This window comes from Plectropomus leopardus, chromosome 20 (genome assembly GCF_026936395.1).
Source record: "Plectropomus leopardus strain MGB_pleo_1.0 chromosome 20, ASM2693639v1, whole genome shotgun sequence".
Classification (NCBI taxonomy): Eukaryota; Metazoa; Chordata; class Actinopteri; order Perciformes; family Serranidae; genus Plectropomus; species Plectropomus leopardus.
In genome coordinates, this window is record NC_142195.1 from 5,248,579 (window position 1) to 5,273,512 (window position 24,934).

Genomic DNA, 24,934 nt, shown 5'->3' on the forward strand with positions numbered 1-24,934 from the left:
CGCGCAGGCGCAGAGGAGGATGCGATCAAAGCCTACAGTGGTCCTCATGACGCGGTAGCGGCAGACAGCTGGATAAGAGCTCAGGTAGGTGGGCGGGGGGGGACACTCAATAGCATCCTTTGACACAATGTTATTTATAAATTGGTTTCATAGTGTTTGGGTGGCATATAAGGTCAGCCTTTTAATTTCCTTCCTCGCGCTCGTTTTGCTGCCTCGTTGACACCGTATTGTGATGTTTTTTTTTAGCCAGCATCAAACAAGCTGCACAGTGCGCGAGCCCTGTTGTCCGTTAGCTTTTAAACACCTGCCAGCGTCATTGTTTGTATGCCTAGTAAATGCGTTGTGTTTTTCTTTTAAGGCCTGTCTCATGGATTCAAAATGATAAACATATCGTCTACCATTATGGTATTACATCACAGCTTCTGCATCACTGCATTTACGTGTGTCAACACACACACTGAGGGAGGAGTGGCTGTGCCAGCCAGACCTAATGAACGTAACAACGACTGGCATGAGCACGTGAGGGAAATATGAGGCAGTGTATGTATCTGCAAATCCCCCCCGATTCAGTTTACAGTGAATTTGGTGGCCTTGTTTGCCCCTGCTGCTACTAATAGATTTGAAACTGCTTTGCTCAGACAGCCATAATAAAATGCAACAGCCAGCTTTTTGATGGAGCTGTGTTTTTTGTTTTTTGGGGGTTTTTTTTTGTTAGAAACAAGAATCGTTTTTGCTTCCATCCTTTGGTGAGTTGTCTTGGAAACAAAAAGATGCATCCTTTCCCGTATTTTTTCTGATATAGCAGAATAATAACATGGCCAGATTAAACTATTCGCAGGCCCTTGGTTTAAAAAAAATGCTGCTGAGCCCATACTGTTGTAATTTGATTTAAAACCACTTTATTTAAGAGTATGTCGCATGGGGGCATATGCAGGGCTCCTGGGTATGACGGGCCCATAAAATAAGCAAAAAAATGCAGGCTCTGCATGAGTCGATATCATATGTAAATTCATGAACAAATGCAATTAATTAAAGTACCAAAAATCAATTGAGGTGCAGGGGGGCCTCTGGGCAGTTGTCCAGTTAATAATGCAGTTACTGTGTAATAAGTAGATAATAATTAATTACCAAGGACTGTGACTGATAGCTGATTGAGATTTTACAGAATAAATGAGCTGATAACATGTTTTCCCAATCCCCTTCTTGCTTTGAGTAACAGAGTCCTACATGGATGCCCAGTTGGAACACCCACACAATCCTGATGAAAAAGATTAGCAGGGTGTTTGGCTGTTACACGCTATATAAATAACTCCAAAAGATGTTTTCTTATGATTCAACTAATCTCCCTGAGGTTTAAACGTTTGTTCAAACCTAGACTACTACTCTAAAAGTAAGAAAACACTCAGAAGAGTGAGCACACATGAATCTGTAAGGTTAAACTTTGCCCAAAAACATATATTGCCTTGCCTATATCATGAGAGCCATCTGAAACCGTTTGACTTTTTCAATCACCAAATTTTATTTTAAATGCCACTGAAATATGTGGCACAATTTATTATCAATATATATATTATCTTACAAAACATGACAACTCACTAAATAAAGTACCGACTAGTTGTGCAGACTAGCAAAGTCTCGTCTAGTCGACTTGTCACGCACATCACTAGTTTTCAAAAGCTTTGATACAAGAGGTATCATGAATTCATGTTGCTCAAAATAAATAAATGGTCATATGACGAATGAATTTGAATTTAGCAGGGCCTGTATTTATTTACGGCCTGCAAAAGCGGTCTTTGTTAATGTTATACTTACAAGCTAGGGGTGAAGCATGAGTTTCATTTCTATTATGATATAAATACACATTTTGCTGCTGTTGAAAAGCATGATGCACTAAAACCAAAAACATCCAGCAGGTTCCAGTTTACAAATCGTGGGAGAATGGACAGACTGGTTAAAGCAAACGTCAATATTGGAATGAAAGTAGAAAGAAAAACTGGTATTGATGATGTGTCGGGAATCTGCGAGTTTATTACTAGAGACAGTTTCTGCTTACCACCCGTTAGATAAAAAACATCTAAATAGTTCTCTGAGAATATATACTTTTCTGCAACTGCATGGGTTTAAATTGCCCTTTTCTTCACACTCCAGTTAATTTGATGGCATATAAACTAATGCATGTATTTATCACAAAAACTTGTGACTTGATTATTTTTAATGGTGAGCGATTACAAATCCTGTATTAATTCATCATGAGTCATGGATCAGTAATTAGGCATGTGTGTTTTTTTCATCCTTATATAAAGTGTCACCCCGTGAATAATATAATCATTTTTGTGTGGGCGCCTTTCTGTCTCTCTCCAAACAACTTCCTGTGTGCAGCAGTTTCTGGGTAAAAATGGCAGTGGAGAAGCGTCTGGCATTCTCTATTGTGCAGTTCCTACGAGATCAAACACATTGCGGTGCTTTGAATTCTGATGAGCAGGAGAGCCTTGAAGGTAGGCCAACTCACCGTGTGCTCATACCTTTCCAAATGTGGGACACTCTCTGCACATGTCCTGTCCGTTTTTTAGTGTACTAATATATATGTTCTTATCTTACTGTCCTGGTAAAGGGAGAATAAAGAGGTGCAGGTTTTATCCTCAAAAAGGATCACAAGAAATTTGCGGTGGCGTGTTTGGTCCTATATGGAAAGGACAGTTTCAATATCTCACTCTGAGTGTGCAGCCAAGCTGTGACTCACCGTAATTTCACTCTAAGACCAATTGTTTGGCTGCTGTAATCTTAAAATCTCACGAGTGTTATTTGTCTCACCAACATTATTCTGTCTCTGCAGTTGCGATACAGTGTTTGGAGACCACCTTTAAGATCAGCTCCAGCGACTGCCATCTTGCTGTGCCGCAGCCTCTGACTGAGATATTTCTCAATTCCCTGCTTAAGGTTGGTAGAGCCAATTTTTTAAAGGGACAGTTTGCCCCCAAATAAAAAAATACATATTTATCTTCCTATGTGTAGTTCTCTTTATCAGTCTAGATTGTTTTGCTGTGAGTTGCAGAATCTTGGAGATATTAGCTGTAAAGATGTCTGCTTTCCCTAAAATAAGATGGAACTAGATGGCACTCAGCTTGTGGTACTCAAAGTGCCAAAAAAATACTTCTAGAAAACTCAACAGCAATGTCTTTTTGTAGAAGTCATGACCCAGTTACTCAAGATAATCCATAGACCTTGTTGTGAGCAGATTTATGTGGGAACTATTTTCTTTCTTCTGAAGTAACTTGCTAACTGAATCATTACATCTACTGTTAGCCAACATTAAAGCTCAGCTGAGGAGGACACCATTAATGTTTATATCTTGTGCTGTCGGCCTCTTGCACATGAGTATATGCACACCTCCTTCTGTGTGGGGATACAGCTGGTGGGTGTAGTTAGGTAAAAAGAAAATAGTTCCTACATGAAACTACTCACAACAAGGTCTGTGGATTATTTTGAGTAACCAGGTTGTGATTTCAAAAGTATTTTTTTGAGGATTTGAGCTCCACAAGCGGAGTGCCATCTATTTCCTTTATGTTAACAAGAAGGCAGACATCTCTACGACTGATATCTCCAACACTTGGCAACTCACAATTCAAACAATCAAAACTACCTAGATTGACAAATAACACTACAGGTAAAAGGAAAAAAAAAGTTTTTTATTTTGGGGTGAACTGTCCCTTTAACATATGACGAAAGCTTATCCACAGTCAGCACTCTAAACCTTTCTCGCAGCAGACATTTTGACCTTCTGATTCCATTAAGTGTGCCAGTGCATGCTGGCGGAGCTGGCATTGATTATTGGCGCGGCTAGAATAGAACCACCCTTAATGATATTAGTTACATCTGTGCTGTTCCTTCTGTCAAGTCAAACTGTCTGCCACAATAACGGCTTTTTGTTAGGTACAAAGTCATTCAAAGTTCATTTCATATGAAAGTAATGACTCTTGTATTTTGCATTTACTCAGAATGACAATATAACCATACCAGAGAGCTCCCCGTCTCCAGAGGACATCGAACGAGCAGAGCAGCTTAAGAATGAAGGTAATGTTTAAAACTCTTCATTCTAACTCTAATTCATTAAGTCTGATACTTGTGTCTTCCCCTGCAGCATCACGTACCTGTAGTACTTAAAGCAATATCATCAATATGCTTTTTCACAAAATGTTCATAAGTGTTCGGACAGAGAACTCAAGCACAGGGAGAAAAGAGGAGTGATCAACAGCACAAGAACTAATACATGCAGCATCAGGTGTGCTTCAAATGTGTTTCGTTCAGCAGTGTATTGAATTATTTTACTATTCATCATTGCTCATGCTTGGACTATTAAATCAGATGGAGAAGGTTAATTTTGTGCACTGCTTATTCAATAGTGTGTGATTTTTAGCCGGCAGTATACACTATGATAGTCAAAACTGTTTTTAAAAGTGGTTTATTTTAGTGGAAAAACTGACCTCATCTGTGAGACATGATTGCAGTATAATCCATTTGTGTAAATTTTAGAACTGCCTTTCAAACACTTGTCCATATGAAAGCTAAAACAGTGACACCATGCGCTTAAGGAATAACACATGTAGCCACTTATAGTTACACCTGACATATTCATCTTTTGTATTTCCATATATTTTATGTATAACACCAAAAATGGTAAAGACAGGAACTGAATGCCTCTAAACTAAATTCTGTTTGTCATGCCAGCATTGGTAATCTTTACCATAGCCCTGAATAGATCTTAATACAAAAATCAGTCATTAAGTTAATAATAGCCCGTCTGCCCAAAATGGAAATGTCAGCACCACATTCATTAGAAAAGTCTTTGTTGTAACCACAGCCTTTCCATGTGTAAACTCTGCGAACAATTCCATATTTTATTATAAGGGAACAACCACATGAAGGAAGAGAACTACAGATGTGCAGTGGAGTGTTACACAAAGGCCATAGACCTGGACCTACGAAATGCTGTGTACTACTGCAACAGGTATCTACAACAAGCATTCAACATGATTTCATTGTTTTGTTATTCCGAGTGTGTCTATGATTGAGAGACTGTCTACACTCTGCTCTCAACAAAGAGATGGCTCATAGCCAGGGCCTGGTAGCTAACTGTGCTAACAGTGCTAACAATGGCAACAGTGCTGACACAGCAAATAGTGTGACCCAGAGGGAACCAGAGGGAGGTTGCTATGCCTAACTGAAAACACCTTCCTGGTGATAACCCTCAATTGGTCAGAGTAACCAGTTGGATACACACACTGGAATCCCATGCACTAACATGCACGCACGCACGGCTGGAAGGTCTACCACAATAAAAAACAGCGTTAACCTGGCTTAAATCTCTTTTCAGAAGGCCATTACTGAACTGTAATCTTTAAATAGCAAATAGCTGTTTGCTGCTATATTAATGCTTGGAATATCATATAAAGGAATACTTTGTCAGCAAAATGGCCATCTATTTATCAATAACATTCGTTTACATACTCTCACACAACTTGAGCAGTACAAACCAAGTCTCATTTATCTAGTTTTATGCTCAGTACTTGTCAAACACATGCAAAAAACTTAATAATGTAAGACATGCCAGAACAAACAGCCTCATACACAGATGAGCGGCATGCCTGCTGCCCAGGCATTCATGTACATTTGAACTCTGCTGAAACTCATGCACATGCCCACCCACCCTCTTAGTGTGCACTACATGTAGGTGGAAATATTTTTTATTGTAAAGTTTCAGCAAAAATACATGCGTTTGGGAAGTACAAAGCATACGACTGGATAAGTGAGACTTAGCACTGCACGAGTTGTGTGAGAGTTTGTAAACTGATGTTTTGAGGGAGTTTTGCTGTTGTTAAATATCTGTGCACCATGTACTTCAGTTCATGAAAAGTCTTCTCAATTCACCATGGAAGCATGCAAGAAAATAAAAGTTTTCGTCTCAAAGTCAACATAACACTCAGTGAGATTTGTAATTGATACAAATGGTCGTTTTGTGGGTGAAGTGGTCCTTTAACCAAGCCAGTGATGAAAGTAACACGGGGGTTTGAATTTAACCTCCTTTAGGGCTGCAGCTCACAGTAAACTGGGGAATTATACAGAGGCAACCGGTGACTGCGAGAGAGCCATTGGGATTGATCCCACCTACAGCAAAGCATATGGGAGAATGGGGTGAGTTTAACCCTTTACAACCTGGTACGACATCAGTTATCAGATGATATCAGGCTTTATCAGAAGCCTCTCACAAGCTTCTAAACCTGAGCAAATTGGATTTTTTTCAAAAACATGGGAAAGAAGGCAATGACCAACTTGGCAAGAAGTGTCCCACAAATGACAAGAAATAATTAAAAAGGGAAGAAGAAGATTACCTGAAATGTATTTCAAAAGAGGGTGAAGAATTATTAGAAAATGATTTAAAAAAGAGAGAAAAATGTCCAGAGAAATATATTCATAATCATATATTCAAAAAAAAGTCACAGGAAAAATGTATAAAATGTATATATATATATATATAAATGTAAATGTATATAAAATATATATATTTTTTCATTTTTCAAGTCATTTTCTTGTTTTTGTTTTTTACCTTACTTTTTTGCTCATTTTCAGGTAATTTTTGTGCAACTTTTTCTTGCTATTTTTTACAGGCATGTGCTGTTCAGTTCCTCATTGCCTTCTCCCTGTGATTTTGAAATAAATTAAAATGAATTTGCTCAGCTTTTTAAGCGTGAATCATCTGTAATTTGTAAATAACCCATCCAATAATATTACACCAGAGATTAAATCACATCCTTTTAATTTGTGGCTGCAGTTTGGCTTTGACAGCAATGAACAAGTATCCAGAGGCAATTTCCTACTTCAAGAAAGCTTTAGTATTAGACCCCGAGAATGACACTTACAAATCCAACCTGAAGATCGCCGAGCAGAAGCAGAAAGAAGCAACAAGCCCGGTAAGTAAAAGCTGCACTTTTCCCATTTTGTTATGTAACATACTGTATATCCCATAAAGCTCACTTATATCACAGAGCCATGCTTATGCTGAACTGTGTCTATGAATGTGTGCCACAGATAGCAGCTGGACTGGGATTTGACATGGCTAGTTTAATCAACAACCCCGCCTTCATCAGCATGGTAAGCATCCTAATGTATGCACTGTACAGAAATAACTGGCTGTGTAAGAGAGGTTACTGCTGTTCAGGAAATCTACCATTTGTCCAGGAGACAGGTGTCTCACGCTTGTTTCGTCTCTGGCAAGGTTACACCAGATATTTTCCCTAATTAGTCCCATAAGTGACAGTTAGCCCGTTAATCAACCGAGTTATTGTCTAATGGAGAGGACCGTGTCTGAGCCCAAAGAGTCCTGACTCATTTAACAATGACACATGGGAATGTCTGCCAGGCCAAGAACGCTTCTACGGGCATGCCAGAGTACTACTGCAACAATGACAACATACGTCTTAATCGGATAGCTGTGTATGCTAGATACTAGATGCAAGATAGCTTTTCCCACATAAGATTACCAGTATATCAGAAATGAATTGTCCATTTAAAACGTTAATGAACAACACAGATTTCTGTTTACAGGCTGCGAGCGTGATGCAGAACCAGCAAGTGCAACAGCTGTGAGTGTTAAAATGAATGCACTGCATTTAAGGTTGTTTAAAGGGTTAAGTGCAAAATGCAGTTTGAAAACAAGCTTTGACTCGCTGTCCCTGTGTCACTGTGCGGTCAGTATGTCAGGAATGATGTCCAATGCGGTCGGGGGTCCTGCAGCAGGAGTGGGCGGACTGTCAGACATTTCCAGCTTGATTGAAGCGTAAGTACACCTGACTTAGAATTAAATGGTTTAAAGGGACAATCTGATTACTCATTTCAGAGTTTTATAGGAGTTATACATGTTTAAAGAGAAAGATCACCCCAAATCAAAAATACATATTTTACATCTACCCTGCAGTGCTTTTTATCAATCTAGGTTTTTTGTTTGAGATGCAGGAGGAGTGTTAGAGATATCAGCTGTAGAGATGTCTGCCTTCTCTCCAGTATAATGGAACTAGATGGCACCTGGCTTGTGGTGCCACTTCTGCTGACCTAAAACGTCACGCAAACGTCACAACACGGCACTCGGGTATCATTGAAACTTCCCACTCGTAATTATGATTTTGGAGTGCCATTCATGTGCTCGTAACTGGTAAACTTGTTAGGAACACGTGAAGGCAGCATTAACTACCATCAAAACCGACGTACATTTTCAAATCGCTGACCCCCAAACAGACATATTTTAAAACAGTGCCTCTTTTTGCTGTTTGTGATTTAGTACCAACTTGTATTGTGCTGTAAATGACCACAGTTTGAGGAGATAAGATCATTCTCTATCCGTTTGCTGCATATTAAAAAAAACAGAACTATTTCTCATCTCGCTTTGTGTGAGCCATTGCTCTGGAAGAAAGCAATTCAGCAGGTAAACAGGGTTATCTCCTCTCTCTGTCAGGGGACAACAGTTTGCGCAGCAGATCCAGCAGCAGAACCCCGAGCTGATCGAGCAGTTAAGAAACCACATCCGGAGCCGCTCCTTCAGCGGCAGCGCCGAGGAGCACTCATGATCTACTCAGGTGTTTATATGTTTTAAAATCAGTCGATATTGTTTAAAACCTCAATATATATAACATTAACTTGTTTTTTTATTTTTTATAATTTCAGTGTCACATTTTTTTCCAAGGAAGGGCAACCATATGGCGCGATTACAATCTCTACACCCATTTCTTGAAATCAAATCCCCGGCAGAGCTGGACCGAAGAGACAAGGATGGGGCTGAAGGCACTTTACTGTGACTAAAGACTCTGAGGCGGAGAGACGAGGGGACCAGAGACTGGACCATGACTAGAAGCATCCCACACATGTAGGGCAAAACATATTGTGAACACCTAATCCTAAAAAGAGCCAAGAACTCATTCAGCCTACTGAGGGAACATGAGTACATTCTTTTTGTGCTTTTACATTCTGTAGAGATCGTGTTTTATATGTGCTGAAAATACTGCCCTCGTCATGTTATGAGTTAAGGATCTTTCTGTCTAGTCATGATACATAGAGGGTGAGGGAGGAATGTACTTTTACGGCATTGCAGGGAACATTTCAGCTTTTTCTCACACAATAACCGTGACACATCAGGTTTCTATCGCATCTTGTTTCATATTATTTTTGTAGACATACTTCTTTCTTGGCAACACGTCGGACTCACTGCTTTTCAACGAGTACTACTTAACTTTTGATTAAGACAACCATGTAATTGTATAGCAGTGTTTGCAGCCTGCATTCTGTTGTTATTGCACTTTAAAAAATAAATATCCCCCATTTAAACCTATTTAATTGTTCATAAGCTAGTAACAGAGTATTCAGAGTGTTCATTTTGCATGCTCTTAAATCTGGTATTTGAGATCAGATGCTTTATGGAAACAAATAGGTATGCTAGGGCAGCACAATGTTTTGTCTAAAACATGTGAATAAATGTCTTGAAGTTGAGCAGCTGCTCACACTCATGCTTCTGCCTTTGTGTCATTATTATATGAAAGATGTCTGTGTTAATTCAAGGTATTTTTTCTGGGCAAACCAGACTTTTTTTGTGGGAAATACTAATAAATATGTATTTAGAATAATAATCACTACAGCTAAAAAAAACATCACTTACATAGGTTGCACCCTGACCTTCCCACAGTAGAAGAAGGGGCAGACACTATGAATGACATAAGCTTTATGGAAAAAATCACTCTCACTTAATTTACTTTTAATTAAGACTTTTTAAATGGAGAAATTCACAGAGATATGGTCAAAATGGGTCCCCATGAAACAGACACAATCACATTTTAGAGATCTAACACACTGAAACAAAAACTCCCAAATCCAACTTCACTGATATGAGGGATTGTCCCCCTTATTGCTGCATGAAAATAATGTTTGTTGATCTAGTTGCATTAATCTTTTTAAAAAATGCTTGATTATCCCACTTCAAAGGTGCTGAATATTTTATAATCATTATTTTTTCTCATTCTACATATACTAATATTCCATACATCTCTGTTCAATGGTTCCACAAAAGTAGGTTATTATCCTCCTTTTAAAGTTTTTTATTTTTGTCTTTTATACATATATATTTATCCTATTTTATCCTAGAATACCTAATATTCTTGTTATCTCTGGAGCATTTTTGAAGACAAAATCCATCATGGATGCTGCAAAAGAAGTTTTTGAAAAGTAATGAAAGATTACAGAGATTTTATTAACATTTATGGACATTTACATTATTATTTTCAAAGAAACTGATTTATATTATTCACAATTCATTTTAAAATACAGTATTATCCCCTCAGGTTGCAAAAAGAGTGAAATGTCAGCCTTCCACTGTTGGTCCATTCATAGCTAAAATGCAAAAAGCTTTTACATAAAACGTCTAGCACTCGTTGCTCGTATACGGGCACACCACACACACTTGTGCAATGTCATCATATTCATACGTCCTCTTCAGAAATGTATCTGTGAGTCTCAATCCAGAAATACTCTGAAACAAAGAGGTGAGGAATGTTAGTAAGCAAAAAACAGTACAATGATATCAACTAGCAGTTTTCCTAAAAGTGTGGATCCTACCTCTGCTATTTGGATTTTAGCAACTCATATTGTTAAATTATGTTGTATATTCCTAACTTGGACATGTTTAACTATATTGTGTTCCTTTTTATCTTAATGTTGTTTGTCTTAATTATTGTACATACTGTGTCTTCGTACTGTATTTTTTAGATTACAGATGAAAATTAGCTCCCCAGCTAACTCAAATTACCTGCAGACCCTGGACGGATGAGAGGAGGATGAGGGGCAGAGAGAGGAAGGCTCCAGGACTGAGTTTCCCCAGCTGGCGCCCTGATACACCGCACCAGTGGATGGACCTGGTGTTACACATCTCCAGCACCAGGTCCATAGTTCTTTCACTACAACACAAAGGACACGGACGAGCTGATCTTAGTGCTGTTGGCTCATGCTTGTAATTCAATGACTTACTCATATGTGAACGGGAAAGCTCAGATCTTCTGATGTGGGATTGTATGAGGTACTCATCCATAGTCAGCGTTGTACACACAGAAGATGTTGTGTGGCACACTCCTAATCTGAAGAAGCAGGAAGGAGCACTGACATGGAAACTAAGAAATGTCCTGCTGTGGACGAGGGCAGCGGCAAAACTAATTTTAGTTACCTGAAAATGACCCACCTAAGAACAATTATGATCAGTTTAAGCGTATGCTTTATTGAGAGTATTTTCACCCTTTTAACATTCCATCAGACATCCTTTTTTCAACGGGGAAGCCCTTTTAAATCTTTATTCCCGAGCTATGCTCTTTTCAAAGCTACGAGACGCCATTGAGAAAAACATGAATTCTGGCTCATTAAACACAGGAGCTGCTGGTCTACTACTGCCTCTTTTTTTGGTTTGTTTTGAGTTATTGTGTAACTTTGGTTAGTCCAAACTAATGATTTTAAACACCAAAGTCACACAATAATACAAACTAATTAACTGATCCAGGCAGCAGTAAATCAGCAGCTCCTGTGTTCAGCGTTGTTAAATCACTGATTTTTTCAATGGAGTCTGGCTTTGAAGAGAGCAATCTACCAGCTTCAGTTCCCCATCGGAAATCACTGTCTGACAGCAGGGTAATGCTGTGGAAATAATCTAAATATAAACTATTCTAAATTTAACATGCATTTGAACTTGAGCAACCCCTTGAAAGTAGGAGAACTGAACATCTGTCCCTTCAGTCGTATGAGATATATATAACATAACATATTCATTTATTTATTTATTATTTTTAATTGTCAGTGTGCTGTGCATTTTGGTCCCCAGATTTTACTGCCAAGTCAGCACTCTTGACTTGACACTATTCTTTGGTACAGCAAATACACCAGCAGCAGCATGGAGGGCTCGAGCTATTGATATGATATATGTTGAAAAAAATGTTGTTGCACATCTCTGATCCATTGCTGGCACAGTTAGCTCGTTAACTACATTATGCAAATGTCATGCCTTCTAAACAACCCGTTGTGCCCGTTCAAATGTTATAACTTGATATGGAAAAAGACAAGAAAAAGAATCTTAAAATGTTTGTTTTGAACAGTAAAATCTGATTTGACTGGCATAATTTTAAGTCGGAGCCTAAGCCTTAATTTTAAGGCCTAGCACTTTTTTTTTTAGGTCGCTAAAATAGGTTTTGCTGCTCATCCCCATCAGAGGCAGTAGATAGCTTAGCTTCCATAGCAGACTTCTGCCTTCTTTTCCAAACTGGGCGTGTGCTGACCGACATCTACTGTATGTAATACACTGACAATAGACAGAATAGGCACCTCATACAACCCCACTTCAAAAAGTCCAAACTATCCCTTTCATGATTGAATATTACTAAAGGTTATCTGTTGGACTGAAGATTTTTACCTGCAGTTGGTGATTTTACAGATAATGTCAAAAGGTTCTTCAAGATTAACAGTGTCGGGAATCATCTCCAAAGACAGCCTGATGTCTCCATACCCTGGAGCCTGGGGGACACAAGAAAAAACCATAACAAAAATAAACAAAACAAAAAAAAAAAGGTTTGATATCTCACATGTGAATAAAAAGAATCCTAATACCATTCTTTGCAGCTGACTGGTCTGTAGCCTCCCCCTCTCCCCAAGATTGGTTTTCCATACGATGTCCAGCTTGCCGATCACCGTCACACCCTTGATGACGCCGGCCTTCTCTGCGTACTCTGGCTTTGGCTTCAGGCAGTACAGGTACTGCCGCGTGTCCATGGGCTGCAGGTAGGACATTTTCCCAAATGTGGACTCTCTGGTAGTAAAAAGTGACAAATGAGTGTAAAAGCTGACATAAAATACATCAACAAGAAGGAATATAAAGGTAAACTAAAGTGTTTGTACCCGTCCTCTCCACTGGCGACCGTGTTGAGCTCTGTGACATTGTACATCATGGAGGGCTCTAGAGAGACCTTCTCCATGAACATTGGTGAGGTGGTGATGTTCTGGATCTGAGCCTCCAGGAACACTTCATCTGTCTGGAGCAGAGAAGCCAAGAGTCACTAACTAATATTTGATATTCACAATTAAGCACAATGACATCATCTCCAAGGCCAACTGAGCAACACATCAACTTTATCTTTAGGAATTAAGGAGGGTTAGGCTGGTGTAAAATCCTACTGCCTTCAAGGATTGGTTCGAACTTTTTCAAGTCAGTCTTATTCACATGACCATATGAGCATTTCAAGTTGTTGTAATTTTCCTCCTGTACATATTGGATGTGAGGGAATACTTTCCTAACTAGTTTTAAAGGGTCAGCTCACCCAAAAATCAAAAATATATATTTTTCCTCTTACCTGTTATTTACCAGTCTAGATTGTTTTGGTGTAAGTGGCAGTGTTGGAGATATCAGCAGAGATGTCTGCCTCCTCTCCAATATAAGTTATTTAGACATTTAATCAATGCAAATGATGTTTCAGTATATTGTATTAGAAAAAAAAACCTCAGACATCCTCTAAAATGATTGCATTGGAATTGGCTCATTTTGTTATCCTTGTCGCAGAGGATCAGGGGAAAAAAACATGTCTGGGAAATCAAAAAGGGGAAATTTTGCAACTTTGGAAAATACCCACTTGATTAGACCAACTCAGACTGCTGAAGCCTTTTCTCAATTTTCAACTGTGCTTTTATACAAAAAAGGACTGTGGCTTTCGGCCCCCATCACGTTCCACTGGATTTTTTTAAGGCTGGTATGACTGGGACGAAAGACCAAAAACAGCTGTAACTCTTTTAATGTTCATATGAGCATGTGAGTAATGCTTTGACACAGACTTGAGAAAAATGTGAGCCTCCCCTTTGAGCTACTCTTAGGTGATGTGAGAGTCATGTAATAAATGACATTTATCAACCAGACTCAGAGGACAAACATTAAACGTATATTAATCACATAAAGTGAAGTCTATTTTGTTTGCTCAGTGCACCTTTGAGGACACTGTTAGTGCAGGTGCTGATCAGCAGAGTGTACAGGAGAGGTTGAACAGTGACGGATTTTTACCAAACGACAAGTCATTCAAAGCTGTCTCTCAAACATCAACTAGTTTTGTGTTTTTAACCAATCAGATTATATCCAGCAGCCATGTCAGCTGCATCAGAGACTTTAACAGGAGCTGAATTACTGTTCTGCTCTGAGCTTGTTCGTTGTGGAACAGATTTACAAATTACTTATTCAATTGCTTTTTCAAAAATATGACTAATATATCTAAATGTATGTAAATGCCAATGTGACCACGGCAAAGCAGATATATATATATATATATCCTTTATGCAGTTTTTAATTGTGTGAGACTAAACTAAATTTGTGTACTTTAATATAAAATAATACCAATATTTCAATTTCACTACATTTATTACTGATAACATTACAACTGCTAATGGCCATATGGACAATGTGTTTATCAGTAATAAATGCAGTTACTGATATGAAAAAGTCACTGATATTAAAAAGTAAAGCAACTTAATTGTACAGCACAATAATGATACAATTAGACCATTATATGGCTTTTTCCATTTAAAAAAATATCTAATTACGGCTGTCTGAAAGATAAGTGGTTTTGGCACCTTACATGCTTTGACATGCTGTTGATGTTTGATAGTTGATGTTTTGGAAAAGTAACACTCAGCGGTCTTCACAAATCAAACTTTCAAACTTTCAGTGCAACCTCTTCTGTACAGTAAGATACAATGAGAGAGAAGGAGAGATTAGTTCATGCCTTGCAATTCGTAACATACCATGAACCATTCTGAATGAGGTTAATGTTAAATCACAGAGCTGAGCATCTCTGGTCCATGCAAAGCCATTCCATCTGACACCTCACATTATATTACATCTAATCAAATATATTTCATTAACTCCGTAACAATTACAACCCACTGGTAAATGATTGGAAAAAGAGGGTAATTTGGGTTTCATAGTCACTGCTGCATCGCACCTTCAACCCAGCAATAAAGAATTAAAAATTAAAAAGCCTCATTATTCATGTTGAAAATGTTCCATCTTTACCAATAGAAAATGTAAAATCATAATGCATTCTTATAAATCCCCCATGACGATAAACCGTATAATCAATGCACTCCCCACCCGCCACAATTTAACACCGCAAACTTCAATTCAAAAGTCAAAGCCCTGTATAGGATGAGTTTGCAAGAAAGCATGAGCGTCCAAAGAAAGGGCAACAGAAAAATAATGGAAAGTTCACGTCAGGGTGTTAAATTAATGTAGCCACTTGTTTATCTTTAGCAGGCGTTTTATTATCCTATACTGCTTTCCATTCTTTTACTTTGCACCTTTCTATTGGCCCCAGAAAGACAAAGTTTGCTGCACCAAAAAAGGGATTAAAGAGAAGCTAATGTTCAGCGATGAGAACAGAAGGAACAATTACCACAGAACTGAGGTCACTCTAATGGAGAAAATAAAATACAAGACAATAATAAACAAATGAAGTTACATGCCAAAGATGATGATAATGAATATTTGCATACCGCTAATATAAAAAAGCTACTGGTATGAAAATGAAAAAGGAAAAAGCTTGTTGCCTCGGAGGAAAACACTTCATCTCCAGCTCTTAAAACAGTGTTGTTGGTTTGTTTTTGTTAAAAGTTTCTGGAGGTCAAAGGGTTTTCCTGGAGACGTTTTTTATACTAACTGCCCCTATTAGCACATGGAAATGTTCCTAACTATGAAATGAAATATGATATGAAGCATTTTGTTTATGCTACGGTAGGAACTTGCATGTCATACAATACAGTTCTTCTATTTGCAGGACGTGGTGAGAGATTCGAGTGCACAGAGACTGGCTGTTGACACTTTATATTGATTTCATGCGGGTAGATGAACTTACCTCTGCATTGTAGAACTTTGTCTTGACATCCAGTGGCTTCAAAACCTGATTGAAAATAGATTGCAAACTGAACGCCGGCGTTTTCTCACACTGTATCTCCATTCCGCAAAATAAAATGACTACTCAGACCGCAACTCTTCCTCTCAGAAAAGGAAGAAATTGAAATCTGAGAGCTAATACAGGTTGTAGGGAAAATGTTGTAACAGGAAAGAAGGGAAGCGGGTTACGATGAATGTGCAAACTGAGAGCCCAAGAGTGAAACACACCAAATCCACAGCTGAGATGCTGATTGCTCTGTTGTGGATCTGTGACATTTCTCAGGTCTCCTTCAGAGTCACACAGGAGTTCACCGCTGTCATCTAATGAGAACGCTGCAGAGCTCCACAATAACAGTTACCAGATTGCCGACCCCCATATGAGCCAGTCTGCAGCTTTAGATCCTCAGGTGGGGCCCTTTCAAAAGTCAAGGCTTAAATCTAAAGGTGGCCCTCTTTTTGCCATCAGGGCCCCTCGGCTTTGGAACGACCTCCCTGAGGAGATAAGGCTGGCAGAATCAGTGACTTCTTTAAATCACTTCTTAAAATCCAGTTTTATAGACTAGCTTTTATGTGATGTTGTCAATTTTAATTAATCTTTTTTAGTTTGTCTTTTAATTTATTCTTTTATTCTGTGTTGATCATGTTTTAATTCTATTATTAGTGCTAATATTTCTGTTTAGTGCTATTTTGTATTGACTCTAGTTGGCATAGGTTGTTATTGTTATTTTTATTTTGTGATTTTTTCTGTCTTGTTTAATTCTACTTTAAATCTTGTCTGGCCTCAGTTCAGCAGTATCCTCTGGCTCTTATAGTTATGTTGCCTCTGCAAGAAACCTTCTAGTTTGCCTTGTTTATCAAAGCACTTTGTAAGCTCTGTTTGTAAAAGTGCTATTTAAATAAAGTCATTATTATTATTATTATTATTAATATTATCTTTTACCATAAATAAATAGGGATAACAGGTGTTAATAAGAGGAGGATGCAATAGCTGGCACAGCCACTGACAGGCTGATGTACCGGCATTTGTGAGATTAATGCTGCCAACTGAGAGATCCTTATAAAACTTTTCAACACCACGTATTATGTTCTGACAAATGAGGAGCCCAATACATCCATACATGATATGCTGGATCTTTAAATAAAGGACAGATCTGATCTGGTGTGACTGACAGGCTATAGGCAGGATCGGGCATGCAGGAGATATATGATGCTAGAAAACCTGAATTCAGTATTTGAGAAGCTGACATGGTAAACATTATATTGTTTGCTGTTGATGGCACTGTATTTATGGATGTACTGCATCTAACGGCATCAACAGCTGATCATCTGCACCCAGCTGTTATTGCCCCAATCCCTTCCATCACAAACACTGTACATTAATGCTGAACGCCTGAAACCAGAGACAGCGTCACAGCTATTTTTGCAATTTTTAACTTGCCACCACATTTCATAAAACATTTTTTTTTTTAAATCACCTAAAAGAAGTGCAACATGCATTGTAATATTTTCGAAAAACTGCCATGAAACCAGGATTTCGGCCGCAGTAATCACCAACACAGCCCACAAAATCCTGGAGGGACTGCACAGTGTTGATACTCAAGCATGATGTTCTGTTTAATTTAGAGTTAAACAGCTTTTTAAAATGTTAAATCTCAGCCATCTACATTTGGTTAACATGTGCTCTATCAACTTTTTAGCTGAAGTTACAGTAACACTTCATAGAAGAATGTCCAAACTTAGTATGTTACTGTATGTAAGTAGTTCTTTTCATCATTATTATTATGATATCTGGTGCCTATCAACCTCTAAGCAACCATTCAGGTATATTTTAAACTAAAAAAACATGCTGATGTTTTACATGTTTAATCTTTATAAAAACAATTAGCCACCTCATATGTGACTAGTCTTTATTAGTGACAACAAATGATTTGATATTTGATCAAAAGGCTGTGAATAAAATTATACTGTAAATTGATCTCAAACCCACTTAAAGTCTCTGAGGACAATGAAGTTTAGCCTCTTTTTTTTTTTTAATGTATGTCATACTTTCGTAGTTAGTGTTGAGCCCTGCACTTTAAAATCACTTACCTGGAACTTGAAGAACTTCCGAAAATAGAGCTTCTCTCCGTACTGAGTGGTGTAACTGACTGCACAAACTAAGCTGGATATAGAGGAGACGAAAGAGATTTTTAGCACCAAAACAAATGAAATTGCTCTTACAAGAATGAAGTGAAGGGAGTGTAAATACTGGGGGGAAAACACTCACATGTGCGTTCCAATTTCTTTGACTTCATGGTGGATAACATCATCGATGCAGCATTCAGGTTTGAGCTCTGAGACTGCGGAGTTTGACGCTGACAGGTTGAGCCTCTGTGAGCTGGTCTGTAGATCGGCCTGCAGACGAACACATCACACAGCAGCACAGCTGTAGGTGATACAAGAGTGTAAAGTGTGTAATAAATGTTGGACAGTTATTTTTCTATTTTTATAGTACCTTGACTAGAATGTCCTTCACAACTTGATTGCTGTCATTGTGCACACTTATGTAACTGGAGAAGGTCTCACCAAGGAAAATATTTCTGAGAGACATGGAAAAGTCAAATCTTTATACCTGAAAACAAAGATTTACTACACAAAAAAAGTATGGTTGTTTTATTTTCTGACAGCTGATTTCTTACCCAAAGTTCTGTGGTAATGTGAGCATCTCTCCCAGCATTAAAGCCTCTGCTCCTTTGATGGTGGACGGGTCCTCCCTCATGAGCTGTCCAAACAAATCCCCTATATAGACAAAAACACAAAACTATGTGTAATATATGTGTACAAAATTTGTGTTGCAATGTTGCAGCAAATATCTTTGGGCCAAGAAGAACCTGTATCGACAGCAAAACAAACATTAGTCACCTATTTTCACTGTTTAACTTCGGCATCAGACGATGAGGGATCGCAGCTGTTACATCACTCTTTTCAAAGCCAGACACAAAAATAGTAATTTAACATCAATGAACACAGGAGTTTCTTTTCTACCGCTGCCTCAATCAGTCAGCATGTTCTAATTTGTCACTTTGGTATTTAAAAGGGTTAGTTTGGATCCACCAAAGTCACACAAATAGCACAAATTAACTGATCGAGGCAGCGGTCGACCGGCAGCTCTTGTGCTGACCGAGCTTGAACTGCTGCTTCCAACATGCAACCTTACAGCTAAACTGCGGGAATTCAACATAAAAATTAACATCCGTTTCATTTAAGTCTTTGCCAAACGAGCTCACACAATGCTGATTAAGGAAAATCGTTCTGTATTTCTTAGCATAACAGAGTTTTGCATCTGTGGAGACTTTCCTGCCCAGGTGCACCGAAAGTGATGTGTTTTTTATGTCAATCATCCAGAGCTTAAGGAGGGAAAGATTTATTTATTTTACATTCAATCTGTTTCTTTTTTCTGCTGTTTTTTTGTTTTGTTTTTTTTTCCCCATATGCTATGTAGTAGACACCTAAGCCGACAGTACTCAAGAAAAAAGAAAAACAAGGAAGGAGGGAGAGACCTTAGCGACAGAGGAGCATTTAGGAGTGTGGCGGAAAATGCTAAAAAGCATCCAAGAAAAGTTTCTGGTGTGGATGCTCCAGATAAAAACAAAACAAAACAAAGGATTAAAATAAAAAACACATCTACAGCGTTTCTATAATTACTCTCACTACACGAGGAAATAGATGAAGGGTTCACACTTCAGCTTTAAGATCTTAGAAGCTGGTTACAATATGAGACACAGCTGCTGTCCCATTACAGTAGTGCGGTGCTAACTACACTTCAACTTCACTTTATTTCCATTAACTGCCAAAATCACAGTCAGTGCTAACCCATGTCTGTATGTATAGATATATGAGATGTAGACTCAGTTTAGACGCAGTAGCATTTGATATGAGTGTTAAAGTATTCTGTGCACCCCGGGAGGATCACACACAGAAAATCAGGAGCTTTGAAGATCCGGTTTCAAAGCCATCTGAACCAAAGGGGTTTTTACAGGGCTCAAATTTCTGTCAAACACGTGGGTCACATATATCTCACGCTGTGATCAACTCACTAATACTACTATTACTACAATTCTGACTCCTATTCATACATCTACCTCTATTATTCACAGCAATAATAATAATAGTTTTTATTACACTATATAGATATTCTGCACATGCTTGTGAATGTTGGGGGTGGGAGGAGGCAAACTGGTTTAAGGATGTGGGAATGACTGTGCCCTGATAATTTTATTGCTGCAATTTTGCAAAAATGTATCATTTATCATGATTAGTTGGGTTGGGGTGTAGGGATGACAATGTTAGTAAAATTTTATGACCTGATGTTTTGTACTCTATTTACATCAGATTCTGTCATTGATTTATTTGTTTCACCTACCTGCCCAGGGACTATGGATGGAAAATAGCTATTCTTTCTCCTTGTTTTATATAAAGTTAATGTTTTATTGTGCACTGTCCCTGTCTGAATAAAATTACATTACATTACATAAGTCATCAGTCAGCTCCAGAGTTAAAGGTGCCACATGATAGCAGAAATAGAACTGGTTTTATGTTTCCGTCACATTCAGCTAATTCATTTTTGTGTGCTTTAAGATAAGTCGTTGCTACTCTTGTATAAATAGCGATCCTACCTGGAAGTGTCACAGTGATTTATGTTTTGTGAGGAGTTCAGTTACCAGCAGCAAATACATTTCTCTGTGCTGTGCTGTGCTCCACAAGAGGAGGAAACAAACACTGAAACGCTCAGCAGGCCTGCCATCTAAATGTGGGAGAGGGAGCTGAGACTGGAAGGCTATAATACAGATGGTTTACATGATGGAGGCGAGGTCATGAGGTTCAGCCTCTATCTATTTGGCAACACCTGAGGTTGCACAATATCCTCATGGCTCCATTCTTCACACATGTTCACCATCTGTCTATAATTTTGTCATCCTCATTGTCCATAATGTGATTTTATAATGTCGCTCTGTTCTGTACACACGACATCTACTGCATGTCTCTGTGTCCAGGAGAAGAAATCACTCCTCTTCTGTTCTTCCTGAGGTTTCTTCCATCTTTCCTTATCTAACACTCTAAGGCAGGGATTCTTTTTAAGCTTTATGATTTTTAACTTATGACAAGTGAAGCTTTACTAAATTTCATCAGACTGTGTGAGTAATGACAATGAAGTTCATTCATCCATACTCAACTAGCTTTGACCAGAGGCCACTTTTGCAAAATGAAGCGAGACCAGGGGTCAGTTACAAAAACAATTTAGGACCAGTAGTCTTCATCAGTATTCGTTTGATGACACTCATGAAGACTTCTGGTTGAAACACATTTGTTGTGTGGCTGCCACAGGCCCAGAATTAAAGACATCTAAAAAGGACATTACTTCGCGCTGACAGTCAGTTATGTCGCTTTTTGTGTCGTGCACCTGGAAGAGTTTTTCAGTTACGGTTGGGAGTGTGCTCTTTTTTCCCTTGTGTCAGTTAAAAACAATTATGATTTATTAGGGGTGCTGGGAAAAAATCTTTTGTATAGTATTATGGTATAATACTACAATATTTTGTGTCTCATCAACATCACTGATAATTTATCACGTATACTTCATTATGATATGATTCAATTAAAAACATGAATAATGCAGCCACAGCAAGCGTTAGCTGTTGGCTGAAAGTTACATTTTGGGAGCAGAAAAAAGCAGAAGCAAAAACTGGAAGCTAGACATCAACTTAAGCCTGGCAATCTTAGTCCTTACGTTGCTTCCCTTTGTGCACATTATTATGAAATGGTGATATAAACTTCTCAAATTGAAACATTCATATTATGAGTTAACATTGGTGTTGTGAAGCTATTTTATGAAGTCTGTTAATGTCTCTATCTCAGTCATGGATTGAATTCACTGGAACAGAACGTGAGTGAAAAGCCTGGGAAGTTTGGCGGGGGTTTTGTTGTTGTATGTGCTTGTAAGAACTCACAGTCGCTTGTCTGAAAGATACCAAAATAGATTTCTTGTTGCTGTCATACTAAGACTTTGACTGACTCTCTGCACTCGACAGAACAAAGACAAGAGCACAAAAACAAACGGCAAAATGACACTACAGACGGTCGACTGTTATACAAACGTTCATGTTTTCTTTTTCTCCCGAGCCCTATTCAACATGATAAAGGACACTAAGAGGATAAAAGTGATATTATTAACAAAGTGGTTCAGCTGTTAGCACTGTTGACTCACAGCAAAATGCTCCAGGGTTGAGATTGCAGATTGTAGAGATTGCTTACTCTAAACATGTCTGCTTAGGTTTCCAATATGTGCTCCGATTTCCTCCCACAGTGCCAAGACATGCCAGTTACTTGATCTCATAATGAACATAAAAATGACTATTCACCAGATGAGCCTATGTAACCAAACTATGAAAATATTTTGGTTCAATTTTTAAGTTGCTTAATGAGTATTTTTCAAAGTCTCACATCACATGTGCTGGCTGCTACTGCTGCATTTAATCAAAAATAGCATAATGACTGATAATTAACTGAAGCTGATTCGTTGACAATGTCAAAATGCTCTTCATCTTATCTTACACGGGTATCATACCTTCTGTTGTAGTGGCAAGAAACATAATTTTGGTCTAAAACATCTCTTCTGCCATAGCTCTATTAAACAAAGAATAAAATTGATTTTAAGACGCTAAACAGGCTTACCTGGCAGATCTCGATCTTCACATGTCACTGGCAAGTTTGTGAAGAGTGTCGGTTTTGTTAACCGCATGACTGCAAAGTAAAGCAACATATGTTAGTGACTAGGCCCACAAGTAGTTAGGTATTATAGTGATATTTCTGTGTTTTCAAAGTAATCTGTACCACTCAGTTGAGCATATCCCAATGCCAATAATTTCAGTATTTGTTAGCAATTGTCCTGTCATGCCCAGAGAGAGCATGCAGGTTTTCAATCCAACATAAGACTACAACAGGTCAAAATCTACTGTAGACATTTATAGTTACTACTACTGAAGTTTCTGTTAAAAATAAAAAACATAATAATAATAATAATAATAAATATAAGCTTTACTTATGTAACACATTTCATTCTCAGATGTAGTCCAAAGTGCAGAATCATATGAAAATAAACAGTAACAATAAAGAAAAAGCAAATATAGCTACAACAATCCATAAGACAGAAACAGACAAACAAAAACAATTTGGTTAGAATTCAGCAAAACTTTTACAATGATGCCTGCAGAATTAGCCCAAAATGAAACCCAAATTGGAAAAGTAGGTCATTTAGGTTCATATGATATAATGCAGTGTATAATAGTACATAAAATTGGCTCCACAGTTAAAAATTACAACATTAAAATGTTTTAACATGTTTTTGTCAACAATGAAACGGGATGTTATAATAGTGAATATCAATATAGTACTTTGAAATAAACCATTCTGCCAAAATGAGTTTTTCTTATGATTGAACATTTTGAGTACATTTTTCAGATAGTATATTTGTACTCTTATTAAGGTAACATTTTGAATTGTACGGTTTTATTTGTGAATGAGTATTTTTTTGGATATGATATTATAATTATGACTTTCACAAAAGTAAAGAATCTGGGTACTTCTTATACCTTACATTTATGGTCAAACAGGGCAATTTTAGCAGCAGTCAACTTACAACAACAAAAAAACGACACGTTTAGGCACTAGATCCATATTGTCAACATTGTGTTTAGGCTCAGTATTTACTTAATCTTAAATTGAAGTCATATGAACAACGTTTACTGGGCACAAAGTTATCAAAAAGATAATCAAGTTTATCAGCCAAGTAGCATTATTCCATAGTCAGTGGCTCTCCACGTACTTAAACATAGAAAAAAGAAGAGATTACAGATAAATATTGGCATAAAAACTCAAAGTCAACAAAGCCAGTTAATTTTTCAGGGCGTAATTCACTCATCAGGAAACTGACGTTGCTTTTCTTAACTAAATAAGCTAACAACACAACAGCGATAGCTAATTGTTATCATGGCAGTTATTCTTGTTACACAGTGTCCTTTAATTTAGGCTTTGAAGTCCATTAACAACAAGAAAATCATTCTATGAAGCCACAACTGTCACAAACACTCTTTGCTCGCATACTCAAACCTTAAAGTTTATTATTATCAGCTAGCGCTGTTAGCATCAACAAGGGACAACAACCCAGCGCACTGAAACGTTTAACGCGCTTTTCACCGAAAATAACGTCAAACAAACACTGTTTGTGCTGCTGTGGGGACAATAAATACCTTTTAATGCGAGTAGGTGTTCCTGTTTCGCTTGGTTTACGTCCATTTTGACAAACTAAAATATCTTATCGGGGTGAAGCTAGCTCCTATGCTAGCCGGTTTGTTGTGTGACAGGCTAGCTAGTGAACTTTGACCTGACGGGAAGTGCTTCTTCTTCTTCTTCTTTGTCTTTTAATATGGGACGCTGTTAAGATTTAATGCTTCCTCTTACAGTCTGGAAGAGGTACTGCAACAACAAACAATTGCCATTTTCTGTTCTTTTTTTCTTTTTCTTTTCTTTTTTTCCCCCCCAAATCTCTCTCTTTGTTAAGAGAATTCTACACCAGGTGTGTTTAACCCATTAACGGTCACATTAAGAAATGCATTTTCAAAAAATTATATACCCTTATAGATCATAGCTCATCGTTAACAAAATGCACCAATTTATTATAAAAAAAATCCTTGTATAATGCATTTTAAAATATGCAAACGTCAATGTTATTTGATAGAAATCTGAAAATAAAAGTAACTTCATACAATAAACATATAAAAATAAATAAACAAAATTAAGAGATACAAATAAAAATTAAGAATCAAGTAAAAAGAAAATATCAGTATAAAATATATGGTAAAAAAGTTAATGTTATATAATAAAAATCTGAAAATGAAAGTAATTTCA

General features: G+C 37.8%; 2 protein-coding genes across 4 annotated transcripts; one reads left to right on the forward strand and one right to left on the reverse strand.

Annotated features, from left to right (window-relative positions):
• On the forward strand, window positions 1–9,548 carry sgtb (small glutamine rich tetratricopeptide repeat co-chaperone beta). Of its 2 annotated transcripts, none has more exons than XM_088071417.1 (12): window positions 1–84; window positions 2,383–2,495; window positions 2,834–2,937; window positions 3,996–4,071; window positions 4,906–5,005; window positions 6,085–6,189; window positions 6,827–6,965; window positions 7,084–7,146; window positions 7,600–7,637; window positions 7,748–7,831; window positions 8,504–8,624; window positions 8,713–9,548. In XM_088071417.1, the coding sequence occupies exons 2-11, from the start codon at window positions 2,396–2,398 to the stop codon at window positions 8,613–8,615; spliced, it is 921 nt and encodes a 306-aa protein (XP_087927543.1). In that variant the 5' UTR covers window positions 1–84; window positions 2,383–2,395; the 3' UTR covers window positions 8,616–8,624; window positions 8,713–9,548. The 2 variants fall into 2 exon arrangements, with proteins under 2 accessions (XP_087927543.1, XP_042365367.2); XM_042509433.2 differs by having other exon boundaries at window positions 9–84; window positions 2,380–2,495.
• A 716-nt stretch (window positions 9,549–10,264) lies between these two features.
• On the reverse strand, window positions 10,265–24,442 carry trappc13 (trafficking protein particle complex subunit 13). Of its 2 annotated transcripts, XM_042509781.2 has the most exons (13): window positions 24,277–24,442; window positions 22,703–22,771; window positions 18,673–18,772; window positions 18,489–18,573; window positions 18,261–18,388; window positions 18,083–18,155; window positions 15,957–16,001; window positions 15,498–15,515; window positions 12,964–13,097; window positions 12,676–12,874; window positions 12,482–12,582; window positions 10,841–10,988; window positions 10,265–10,564 (listed from the first exon to the last, which is right to left on the reverse strand). In XM_042509781.2, exons 1-13 carry the CDS (start codon window positions 24,320–24,322, stop codon window positions 10,457–10,459), a joined length of 1,254 nt encoding a protein of 417 aa, XP_042365715.1. In that variant the 5' UTR covers window positions 24,323–24,442; the 3' UTR covers window positions 10,265–10,456. The 2 variants fall into 2 exon arrangements, with proteins under 2 accessions (XP_042365715.1, XP_042365716.1); XM_042509782.2 differs by lacking the exon at window positions 15,498–15,515 and having other exon boundaries at window positions 24,277–24,441.
• Window positions 24,443–24,934: the final 492 nt, after the last annotated feature.